Source organism: Lissotriton helveticus, chromosome 2_1, assembly GCF_964261635.1.
Source record: "Lissotriton helveticus chromosome 2_1, aLisHel1.1, whole genome shotgun sequence".
In the NCBI taxonomy this organism is placed as follows: Eukaryota; Metazoa; Chordata; class Amphibia; order Caudata; family Salamandridae; genus Lissotriton; species Lissotriton helveticus.
Window position 1 is genome coordinate 1,126,703,051 of NC_136059.1, and position 13,200 is coordinate 1,126,716,250.

Consider the following 13,200-nt stretch of genomic DNA (forward strand, 5'->3'; position numbering starts at 1 on the left):
TGTCACACCTAAGAACTCTGAAAACTACGAAACGATAATGTTTCAAGCATATTGTAGTTCTTACTTAATTTTACTAAACCAAATTTCACCTCAAAAGCTAATCTAAAATACTACCACCCTCATTTCTTTAGTTTTAAAAATTCACAGGTAAATTGCGCGGGACAGCGTCGCACACCTGAGCATTGTTTTATTTGAGCTAAAAAGTTATCCTTCTGCAGGCGCGTCTGCGGTTGTCATTCAATTGCCATTGCACAATTCAAAGTGCGGCATTAGTAGTTCTCTGGTTTTAGCGGCTGCTAAGTCCGCTTTCTATGCCTACTGTAAACATCCCTCGATTGCGCGTCCCTTTTCTTCCTTTTCTCGCGAGAGGTCCTCAGAGCTATGTGAATTCTCGGGGCGGAAGTTCTTTCTCTTTCCGGCGGCGGATCTCAGGCGAGCTGCGAGATGAAGGTGAGCAGCCGGCCCTGGCAGCCAAGACGCTTACGGATTCGGGAAATGTTGTGGTCAGCGGGTAGAGTTGGTCTTGGGGGTGATAACCGAGAGCCTTCGGGGACCTAAAGCGCTACGCTGAGGAGGATGGAGGCGGATGGCGTGAGGGAGCAGGAAAAACCGGGCTCCCTCTCCAAGATGGCGGCCTCCTGCAGTCCGAGGCACGGGCTACAGACATACCATGGCAGGAGCAGACGGTTCAACGGGAGGCCTCAGTATGGGACAGTAGAGCTAGGGGAACTACAGATCGTGCGCTTAATGCAGCAAGGTGCCTTGGTATCCTGTATTGTACACATTTACTTGTAGGCAACGCTTGCCGTAGACCCAATCTCCCACGGAGGCAGAAGTGTGCAATCCTGCGTTTTAAGCAGACGTTCTGCTCTTAGAACAGGTACTTGTCTAGGTAATACTCTCCGCGTGTGACTTGGCACTGTAGTATTTGCAGAACTGCTTTGTTGTATCGGTGAAGAATGAAAACTTTAAGGCAAGTGCCATATTACAGCATATAATGGCGTAGAGACAACATCTTCGTTTTCCCTGTAGCTGTCAAGTCAATGTTCTCTATTTTGGTGTTCTGTCAAAGTATTGTTCTTTTTAACACCCAAAGGCAAGGCAATCTCTCGTCTACTAAAGCAATTGGGCGTTGTTGTGATATTATAACCACTACAACAGGCGTGTTATATACGCACGCTGTTGGTCTCGGATGGACATGTGGACATCTGTCAGATGTACACACCAGGGGCGCGTTTGTTTGCCACAGCTTGAATATTGTAAGCCGTAGACCAGGAGGAACCGTCATCTTAGCTACCATGCTATTTAAGACCGTGGCAGTTGAATGCCACGTGTTTTTCGGTTTCGGAACCGAATGCCATCGCCATTTGTTTTTCTGTGACAGTTGTGATGCCCAGGATCCTCGCAGGATTGTGGTGAAACTGCATGGAATTGGTGTTGGCATGAACTACTAGTAACACTCGTTGAGTCTTTATTAATGATGTCTTTTGTGTGCATTAGCTCAACATCTCCTTTCCGGCCACTGGCTGCCAGAAGCTCATCGAAGTTGACGATGAGCGCAAACTCCGAACTTTCTATGAGAAGCGCATGGCCACCGAAGTTCCTGCTGATCCCTTGGGTGATGAGTGGAAGGTGAGACGAGCAACGTGTTTATGCGCTTTGGGGAGTGTTGCAAATGAACCTCGGAATACATGGAATTGTAAGGGGGTCGGGGGTGCAGTTGAAGATGTGTAACTTCATTGTTTATGGGATGCAAGTGTTGAGCATAGTATTGCTCCACTTTCTATACAGCATAAAAAGTAGTTAAGTAAAATGTCTTTGTATTGGCGTTTTCGTTAGTGCTTAGTGTGTGAAATATGCATTATAATGCGCCTAACTTGCTGATTTTTAGAACTTCTCACATAATCACTTAGGCTACAAGTTAATTACTGCTGCTTTTAAAATACATGTATTTTGGGTTTAGTGACTACTTTACTGTTAGCTACAGTACATTTTGAAGCGTGCCATGTTATAATGGAATACTGTTCGACCCTTCACTGCTCAGATGGTTTCAGAGCGGTATGGGAATGCTAATGTTATGTTAATGTGTTAGTAACACGCAGCCTCATATTGTCATGTTTTACTTGTCTAGGGATATGTGGTCCGCATCAGCGGTGGCAATGACAAGCAGGGGTTTCCCATGAAGCAAGGTGTCCTGACCCACACTCGTGTTCGGCTGCTTCTTAGCAAGGGGCACTCCTGCTATCGCCCAAGAAGAACTGGAGAACGCAAGCGTAAATCTGTCCGTGGTTGCATTGTTGATGCCAACTTGAGCGTGCTCAACTTGGTGATTGTGAGAAAAGGTGAGCTGTAATCATTTTGTAACCATTATAAACACTGGTGTCGTGTTTTGAAAATACACTCGTCCATTCCCTGAGTGAATTAGTAGAACCAGTGCATTGTTTCATCAAGTGACTGAGCGGCAAGATCGCAGAACCCTTTCAGTGCCTATCTTAGCAGTGGCATACCTGTTAGGTATTTGCAAATGCTGGTGCATATAACACCGGATTTTTAAAGATGCAGACTTTAATTCCCTGGTTTTCCCTTAGGATCCCATTCTGCAGGATCATTGCCCTGTCAGTGTATTGGCTGAATTGAGGTTTAAAGTCGTATAGCTTCTTTAATACCTGTTAGGCTTTTGTGTGAGTTTGGAAAACTTTCATTCAGCCCCTTTTCAAATAAGTCGCTTATAAGGCATGCTTGCGATGCCTGAATGTGGATGTTTTTATAATGTTCGTTTTTCTTGTAGGCGAGAAGGATATTCCTGGCCTGACTGACAACACTGTCCCACGTCGTCTTGGTCCAAAGAGAGCGAGTAGAATCCGCAAGCTCTTCAACCTTTCCAAAGAAGATGATGTCCGCCAGTATGTTGTGAGGAAGCCCCTAAGCAAAGAAGGTAGGCATGCAAAACACAGGATCCAATCTATACGGTTACATGAAGTCCATCGTCAATTTACTGTCAACCTCTTGCATCTAATTTCTTTGTCGATCTTATTCGGACTGTCAGTCACTGCATCTTGTAATCCTTGTAAGGACGGGGAACTGCTACAGCATTCTTTATTATTGTTCCATGAGAACTGTGAATGCACCGGGAATAGTGAGATGGGTAAATATTAAGCTGGAAATAAATAGGAAAAAAACAGTTGAAAGCCTCCTTGTATCCAGTATGGCTCGAACGAGAATGGTTTTAACACGTGCAAGTGTCGCAAGGAGCGTATTTGCACCTATCCCGTGTTTGAATATTTTGTCGTAGTTGGGTTTGACTGCATTTTTATAGATCAACCATGTTCTGTCTATTTTTGAAATGGAGTTTACCCATTTATTCGTGTCAAGTTCTCTGCTTTCCATTGGATTTAGATTTATGCTATATCAAACACCTGCAGTAAGATAATTAATAAAATGTGATTTTTTTTTTTCCAGTTTGTAATTTGGCTTCCCTAATAGTTTAAAGAATCTTATTAACGAACTTGTTTCCTTTTTGCAGGCAAGAAACCTAGAACAAAGGCACCCAAAATTCAACGTCTGGTGACTCCTAGAGTGCTGCAGCACAAGCGCAGGCGTATAGCTCTTAAGAAGCAGCGCACTAAGAAGAACAAGGAGGAGGCATCAGAGTATGCCAAACTTCTGGCCAAGAGAATGAAGGCAAGTCTTTTTATTACTGCTCACTTATGGATGAAAGATTGAGGTGACCTTGCTGGGTCTCAACTGTCTGATTTGCTGGTCACAGCATTGTCTGCATTAAGCATTTAACTCTACACAGTTTGCGATCGACAACAGCAGGGCTTGCACTTGCATTTGTAAATGTGCTGGACTTGTAAAGCGCACGGCTGCCCGTAAGCGTCCCGGCGCTTGCTTAGGGAACCCGTCCTGGTATTCCCCTGTGAGAAACCCCGGCAGGGTGTCCACAAGGTGAAAGCCAGGCATCCCGCCGCGAGGGGCCGTAGTGGAGATTAAGCCAGCTATTGCCCAGAGTCGCAGAGTGTGACCCCGTGAGTTGAGTAGGCACCAGAGCGAGAATTGTCGAGTCCGTGGAATTTTGAGCCCGAGACCCGCCGACACGGGGAATCGAACCCTGGTCCACGGTCGATCTCCGCTTCCGGGTCTGCCGCCTCTAACCACTGAGCCACGCTTCTCCACCTAGTGATGGGATTGTAGGCGTTTGACCATAACATTTTTGTCAATCAATGTAACTTAGGCCAAAGGTAAATAACTTGAGTTATCTGTTTTAGGTATTGCAAGATGATGTTGACAGAAAAGTAATGTACGATAGTTCAGAAATACTACTACAGATCAGTTTTTGGGAATTGGTCTGTAATAAATGCACTGTGCTGTGTTTTACTCTTGCACTCACTGCATCCCAGGTGGTACTTTTCCTAACCTCGACTCTGTGTTTGAGATGTCCCGATCATCAAAGTAATCTTGCACTTTAAATAAGCTGCCTCCGATTGGTTTCATAAACACGAATGCTTGCCCTATTCCACCTCCTTTGCTATTATGAAAAACTCTGGGGCACTGCCCTGCAGCATTTGTACGATACATGTACGAAGTTGTCTTAGCCTCCTATCGTTAGGGTTGACTTAGTGGTCTTTGTCTCCCATATAGCGTCATTTTTGTTGTCTGTAGTAAAGTATCTTTTGTGTTGTGTAGTTTTACATCATAGCCAGTTGTCCACTTTCCAACTGCCTCATGCCACTTATAATCGACCCAAACCAGGTGTTTTGTTAATATTTCGCCTGCCATGTGCATTGCAACCATAGACCGTGTTGTTGTATCCTTAGTTTGTCCTCACTAGTCTAGTGTGCATTAATTACATGCAGCATTAGTTTGAAGGTACATGGTGATTGTGGTTTTTGCATTCACTCCTTGTCCCCACTGTTAATGTACCATTATGATGCTTATCCTAGTGTTTTAGTGAGCCAGAACTCTCCTGATGCTTGTAAATAATTTCAAGTAAAGGTCCTGTTCCTCTTACAAGTATGTGGCACCTGTGTTTGCACCTCATTACAGTGAATTGTACAATAGTTGTTTGAGGCTTTAATGTTTGGATTTGCCTAGGTCAGTGGGTATGTGCAACCATGCTATGTCAATTGTGAGCGGACGCATGGAGTAGTAAGATGCGCCTTTGCTAATTTTTATCCTGCATGCTTTTTAAACTGTTCTTAGTTGTTTTAACTGCTTTCGCATACATCCTCCGTTGGTATATTTAGACATTATTGGCCTTCCCTACTTCACGCTTGTGTGGTGTTTCTCTTTTCCCCGCTGTTGGGGAATCTCTCTAGGGGTGGGTGGGATTTGCGTAGTCACGCTAGGCAAAGCTCCGCAAAACGGTAAATCTCACTGAGCATGCGAAAGTTCCACGAACGCGCGGAATTGCTTGTTCCGACTGTTCGCATGCTCGGGGAGAAATATCTTGCGAACACGCATTTCGAAAGCGTGAATAAGCAAAACGTTAAGCGGATTGTAGATTTTTTGGCAATTCCGCGGACCGCGAAATTACCAAAATTTCGCAAATGGGCCGGAATTTACCGCCCAATTCTCTCTCCTCATTTCCTGTTGGACTCTGGTCCACTGCGGGTTTTCTGGTTTGTGCGGAGAGTATCCTGCACTCGCACTATCCTCTAGCTAGCTGCCATTTTGGAGGTTGGCAGAACAGCTCGTTTCACACTTCTGGGTTGTGGAATTAAGACTATGCGCCCCCGAGCGTGCCAAAGACAAGACCGTCTGCACCTGGACGGCGTAAGGGGCCAGACATGCTGCCCGTTTTCTCCCAGGGGATAAGGGTGTGCTGGTAAGACATTTTTTAGGACACAACTTCTCGAGCTGCACCATAAACAGCATGTTGGCTGTGCAGATAAACTTGACCTTGTTCTATGCCCAAACAAAAAACTGAAATTGCCCTGACTATTCAAACATATAATCTGGACTGCCTCTCTGTCACGGAGACGTGCTAGGGACAGCTCTGGTCCCGACCTGATAAACGCTGTCCCCCCTTCTAAGATGTAACCGCCCAGACCGTAGAGAGGCGGCCTAGCCTTGGTGGCTCGGGATTCCCTTAGATATACCCTTAGCACTGTAGACGGTGACCATGGCACTCTACTGGAAGCAGCCTTGTTCTGGATTAAGTTAACCGATAACTATAACTTTTCAGGCCTCCTGCAAAAAATAGGGTTTAAAGTTAGATTAGTTAATAGTTCGAATTTGCAGTAAACTAGTGCACACACATTTACACAGTACATAAACAAGGGTGCTAGCATATCTTGTAACCAAGCTCACCAATCGCGTCTCCACCCCACCTATTTCAACTTTCAGTGTAACGGTGGTATATCTTTTTATTATCTCTAGTGCCTGGTCAAAAAAAGTGCAGGTACTTTGTGCAGTCTGGAAACCGATCATGTGTAGAGCAATTCAAATATTGTCAAGGACTGCGCAAATTCTGATTGGACTAGTAGAGATACAGATCTACAGCATGCTGCTGAAACGAAGAGATGACGGAGCAGCTGCTAATTAAAGTACCATTCATAAATCCTGTGGCGGATGCTCCTTTAGAAAGTGGGGGCACATAAATGACTTTCAAAACATTAAAAATAAAACTTGCCTCACCTGCAGGCTGCAGCACACGTTCGTCTCCTGACTTACGCTGCTTGCTGGATAAAAGCATCACGCCAATCCAAGCGCTGCTCTCTTGCTGGTTACAATGCTAAACAGCATATGAGCTAGGATTGGCTGGAGCAGGCAATCCCAGGGCTCCATTGAAGACCAATGGGGCAGTGCTTCTGCTTTTCAGCTGGTGAAGCAGAAGCCTTAACTGCGCATGTCTGGCTGGCCACAGTAAAACACTGGCCAATCCAACATGCTCAGTTAACACAGCCTAACCTGCTGCTGTCACGCCGGGAGAGAGGTCTGTCATAACCCCGCCCCCTATGGGGAGAGTGGGAAGCATGAGCGGGGATGTGTGTAGTGGGTCGCAGTGGGGAAGTGAGAGTCCATACCATCACGCTCCTATGCATGGACCGCCCCTGCTTGAGTCCACAATGGGTCCTCCCACCAGTCCATATAGGGGAGATTATCTGCAGCATGCAACATAGTACCATAGCAGAGAGCTTGTGCAATTGTTAGGTGCTCCCTGCATTTTAGTCTTGGCCTTCTAGTTCAGGCCTTCTACAGCTAGGCTTCCAGACAACATAGAGCTATGATGCTGCTGTCCAAAAGGCCTCCTTCAGATCTGTTCTGTAACAAAATGTTAGCGCCTCTCTGCAGCTTCTGTGCTGTGTATTAAAAACAGGGTGCGGATCTTTTACATAGCAGCATAGTGTGGCTGTTTCCGAGCCACCCATTGAGCAACTGCAAAGGTTTGACACGGTTATGGATTTGGGTCACATTTTAGAATGGATCAGGACCGTTAGAGTTCCAGTTCTGAGCTTGATGTTTAGAGCTCTTTTCTAGTCTGTAAATATCCAGTCTCGATATGCCTCGAAACGGCTCTGCTTTTTATATTTAAAATATTTTGAGGAGGATCCTTTTTTTGCTTAATTTTTTTAAATTCTAATTCTTTTGATAATTTTGAGATGTTGCTTTTCACTTTGCTTCAGGGGTGGTCCAGACAGCTTCACACTCGGTTGCAGTAAACCAAGGAAAGGTATCCGTTTTGGTTCCTACGGACGTTCTATAATGCCTTCCGGTATACTGGTATACTATGAGGGCAGGGGTGGTCCAGATACAAACCCAATACGAAACGGGCCAAAGAGCTAATTGAGCCTCTATTTTGCTTATGCCAAGTTCTCGTCTTAACACTGTGGTTGGGGTTCCTGGGTCTAAATGTTTCACAGGATACTGCTTTGTTATTAGTTTGGTCACTATTTCTCCTCAGAAGACCAGCTCCTTGGTATGGCAAAGTATCTAAAGGGCTAGATCTTTATTATCCATATGGTGGGTGTTTTTAGGTCTCGCGACCTATTGATGCGCGCATGCGCATCGAGCGGAGCGACCATTCAAGTCGGCAAACTGCTTGTGAAACAACCAGCTTTTTGCCTGGCGTTTTCACGAAGTTCACGTGAACCACGTGATCAACACGAACGCGCATCAGCCTCCCTCCCTCCTAATTGCATCTTGCTGCAGAGCACATCAAAGGGCTTCGCCCAGCGTGCGCTCTGCGGCTTATCGGCTTCTCCTCCCCTAACTTCCTTGCATTTCTCCTCCCCCTCCCCAGCCAGCTTCCCCCAGGCCGTGTTCCCCCATCCACTTGTAATTTTCTCCTCATGTAACGCTACGCTCACAATCAACAATTGCTTTCAATCACGGTCTCTTAAATTCTTGTATCTAATTTTTTTTATTCATTGTATTGTAATGTATTCTTTAAATGTTAATTCATCCAATGTAGCAGTCTTAATATCTTCAGTCACAACATTTTTTTTATTTTTATGAATGGTTCACAATTTCCCAAAAAGGTTTTATTTCTTTCAAACTTTTTATTTAAACTGCCCAGTGCCTCCTTCGCGCAATTATTATCCTTCGCGTTACTTCGGGTTCTTCGTAAATCAAGAACGAGAATTTCCTTCAACCCTTCGTCGTGAATAGTACCTCTTCGCTTTCTAGCATTGATGCGTCACAGCGCTTGCGCATGCAACATCCTTCTCGTGCTTCACTCGCGCTGACTCCACGCACCACTTCTCTCGCTTTACTCGCGCATGCCGCCGATAACGGTAACTTCACAAATTTTCTTAAATTCAATTATGCTCATCCCTTCGAATTCCACTTGCGCTCGCTTGCACTTGGGCTCACCTTTATTCTTCTTTTTGTCACGTTTTTCACTTATTGTTGTCTTACGGATCCTCACATATTCCTAAATCATCAACTGCTAATTCCTTTTCTCCGTGGGTCCTTGCAGAGTTGCCTCTCCATCCTCCGTTGCCAAATTGTAAAGTAGACTACTCAATTTCATGTAAAGGTTGGATCTTTATTTTGCAACTCCGCTTCTCACTTTGCCAGCTCAGCTTCATACAAATCTACCCAACTGTCTTCACCTCGAACTCCCACCCCGCAAATATTCTATATTCTACCTGGTGATGTAAGATACACTCCAAACATGGAATGTATCAACACCACAGAGAGACACTCTCTGCCCATTGCCAAACGGAGCTGACTTAAACAAGCATTGGCATTGCCAATAGGTCTCGCTTTTGGGACCTTATAAGTATTTAGTTTTGCAGCACAATATCCGATTATGCAACAAGGATATTGTGCTGCAAAACTAAATACTTATAAGGTCCCACAAGCGAGACCTATTGGCAATGCCAATGCTTGTTTACTTCTCTTGTGGCACAGTTGGCGGGACAAAACGTGTGCTACGTAAATCATTTGTTATATGTTGGAGACCTTGGAGTGAGGTGGCCAGTTTTAGGATATATCCCCTGCTATGGATGTCATAGTTTCCTCTTGATTAATGCAATGGTGTTTATTTCTTGGTGCGTAGGCGGCACATTGAGGGCGTGCTTGGACCTTTCTAAAATGCTTTCAGATTTCGAGGCACATAGAAACACCACAGACATTCGATTTGGGTGTACTACGGGGTTCTTGTATGTTTATTGAGCAGATATTTTGAGATTTGTGCACTGGCCCCCTGTGATGCTTTTAACACACCAGAAGCCTGTTAACCTGATGCGTGCGGGCGGAATTCAGCTGGCACGCTGAGAATTTGTAAATCCCATTATTCATGACGAGCTGGGCTCGTCATCAGCGTGCGAGAAGGCTACCTCATGACGAGCCCAGCTCGTCATGAGCGTCGAAGGGGTTAATCTGCGGGAACACAGGCTTCTGGTGTGTTAAATTGAATCCTTGTGCTTCATTGTCCGAGTACCAATTATTCGGTTACTCTCCTTGCTGCTTCGCTCCCTACGTTTTCTAATGGCAGTGGCAACTGTGCCAAGCATGGTCTCTCAGTAATCCCTAGAGTCTAGGCTGTTGACTCTTGAGCCCATTAGTTTACGGTGAGTTGACACATGTGTGGTTCAGTTAGCAACCACTTTAAGATGTTTGCTTTTTGAGGTGCAACCTTTACAAAGTCTTTGTTTAGATTGAGGCACTCGAGGTTTTTTTTCCTCTTTGATCTTGCAATGTTTGAAATATTCGCTTAACTGTATGCCGTTTCGATTTATACCCTTCCTATTCAGTGTAACTTTCCGCTTTTACCTATTTGCCCTATCCATTGGTGATCTTGGTTTTGATCTTTGCTCTTGCTTAGTGCCAGCAATTTTTCCTCATAAGCAGATTTGACTTCTAAATCGATATATCAAATAAACAGTCTACCTTGATACTAGGTAAAGGAACTTGGCTGGAAGTTTTTTTTCGCCTGGGTAGCAGTTTAGGTTGATCTACTCGCGTGATGCAGTCTAAAACAACTTCATCTTGTGCTAATTTCATATTGCAGTCCTCTGAATGGTTTCAAGATATTTTTTTTACCTTATTTCTGAGTTTGTATAAATTGCAGCTCCTTTCCGAATCTGGGTGTGCATTCTCTTTTATAGGTAACACACTTGACATGGATCGAGTGCACTATTGAATGGAATTAAAGTACATACTTCCGTTTACCAGTCCTAGAGCTAACCCTGAGTTAGGGTTATCGTGAAACTGTAGTGCTATACAAATGCATTTCAGATATGCTAAACATTTTGTAATCGTAAAAGGCGTCATTGATGGAGCAGGAGTTGAGAAGTAAGACCCTGAAGATTGTTTTTATCCTTTTCATATAGATGGAGGTGTTTGTTAACTCAGTTGGAGTGATAAATATTCAGTAGTGAAGAAGCGGCTCCTGTAAAGGACCTAAAGGATGCATTTGCCCCTTATTAATTACAGTACAAAAGGGGAGTGTTTGATTCAGATGCTCCGTCTATCACCACCCCCTTTTGTACCCCTTATTAATTCCAAGCAAACTGTTTTGCTTGTGAAAATCTTTGTAGCACTGAATAGCTTTAATGAGTTGTAAAGTTAATCAAATTATTGAAACAAGAGTGCCTGAAAGTTAGGAAGGATCGTTTGAATGTGAATCTCCATCTTGTGATAGCCATTGAACATGTTTGACCACATGACCGGGTTAATGTGGTAGATTTTTTGGGAGCTATGCTCTGATCGTGCAGCTGAGTGGATGATCCAGTTAAAGCATCAGAGGCCCATCTCAGGTGCCCACATCTCAGCATGTCCTGGACACACAGGCCTATTAGTGCCCTAGACGTGGTGGTGCTTTAGCGACGGAGGTCTGTGGTGAGTCCTAGATAATTGGGAGATGAAGCCAGAATGCAAGGTCTTCTGTTTCACTATTCATGAAGAAAAGTGTTTTTTCTACTGAAAGTTGTAGTAATGAAACAGATTTAAATTACAGTATGGTGTTTTCATAGGAAAACGATTACTTGGAATACCATTACTGAGCACCCATCTCGCCTAAACTGGCTGAGATTGGCTAGAGGGCTGGCATTTAACCTACTCCTATTCTTGATCCCTAAAAAAATTACCTCATGTAAACATACCATCTCTAACTCCTGAAAACCAGTAATCGCCCTTAAATACCACTCATCACTGAACACAAAAAAAACTGCTGCCCCTAACCTCCACCTAAGTTTAATATCATTTTGGATTGTTCATTAAACTTTCCTTTTGAAATGTTTCCTTTTTAATTTTCAATTCATTTATATTTCCTTGAAATTTGTTTATATGGTTCCCCCCCAAAAAAAACGGTTTGTCAGTTTTCGTTTACATAGCTTGTATAAAATATTCTGCCCAGTTTGCTCTCTTGCAATTAAAATGTTGGCAGTCAAGAAGTGTATCAGGCTTATGGAGAAGAAGCTAAAGAAAGTTGAATAACCACCTGACCTACAGAAAAATGCAATGCAATACAAAATGCATAATAAAATGGCAAGTTCGCGCCTTATCTTTCAGGAAGATAGGCGGAGATCAGAGGCATGGAGTGTAAAGAAACAGGAGAACACTTGCAAATGATTGTAAATAAATCAGCTTAAAGGAAACTTGTAGAATTGCATTTGCACCACAACTTTTTCTTCTGTTTTTTTGTTTGTTAAAATAATTCAAGGAATACCTACCCTGTATTATTCAGTAGCAAGTGATGGTTCTGCTCATTGAATGTTTTCTCACTTTTTCAGGAAGCCAAGGAGAAACGCCAGGAACAGATTGCCAAGAGACGCCGGCTGTCTTCACTGAGAGCCTCCACCTCAAAATCTGAGTCCAGTCAGAAATAAAACAAGCAAAATAAACTTTATTTTTTTGTGGTCAAATCTGCTGTAGTTTGTGTTATTTACTCATCACTGCACTCCAGTTCTGCAGTCTGTTTTCTGGGGGATTGTCATCCATCTTCACAGATAGCTGGCAGCAAGATGAATATTGAACATTATATGAACATCGTCTTTGTAAGGAATGTTCATGCAGGAGCAAAATGTGAGGTATATACATAATTCCTGAACGAGAGGAGTTTCTTTACATAGTTAGTGAACATCACTGACCTAGCGTTCCTGTATGTGCTTCTCCAACAAGTAGCTTGTGAGCTACTGGTAGCTCTCTAGCTACCTATTAGTAGCTCTCCTTTGTGCATTCCTGCCTTCTAAATTGGAACTTTGTGCATGGTTAAATTAGGATATGTATGACAACATTGTGTATTCCAAGAAGAAAGTGTGCATTTTCAGAACCCTTAAGCTGATGTTTCGAGAAAAACAGTTGGATTTCCAAAATATTTTTTAAAGGTGAATTTTGACAATCATGTATGGAGACGTATTACTGATATGATTAATTTTGTGCCAGGCGAACTGCAGTGATGGATAGCATGCATTACCTATGTGTAGGCATTCCAAATTGACAAAACCCTTTTCCCCCTCCTGATGCACGGAGGTGATCACTGCTGCTAAACTTAGACCTAGTGGCCACTAAAGTGATCTTGTCTAATGTGACTACTAATATCAGTCCCTCCGGTTACCCCTGGCTAGAGATAGCAGCTCAGATGTTTGCGTGTTCATTTTTTCAATCAAGTTTTGGACAGCTCTTTAACATTTTTACCACTTGCTCATTTTTAACAGATGCTTAAAACTGTATTTTCAAAGAGCGGTAATGACAAGCTTATTGGAATGTGACAGCAAATCTTTAGCACAAATGTCATGTCTTTAAATT

General features: G+C 43.6%; 1 protein-coding gene across 1 annotated transcript; it reads left to right on the top strand.

Moving 5' to 3' along the window:
• The first annotated feature begins 353 nt into the window (after positions 1 to 353).
• Positions 354 to 12,317, top strand: RPS6 (ribosomal protein S6). Its single transcript, XM_078675961.1, has 6 exons — positions 354 to 450; positions 1,501 to 1,632; positions 2,132 to 2,342; positions 2,789 to 2,935; positions 3,524 to 3,685; positions 12,190 to 12,317. Exons 1-6 carry the CDS (start codon positions 445 to 447, stop codon positions 12,279 to 12,281), a joined length of 750 nt encoding a protein of 249 aa, XP_078532087.1. The 5' UTR covers positions 354 to 444; the 3' UTR covers positions 12,282 to 12,317.
• Positions 12,318 to 13,200: the final 883 nt, after the last annotated feature.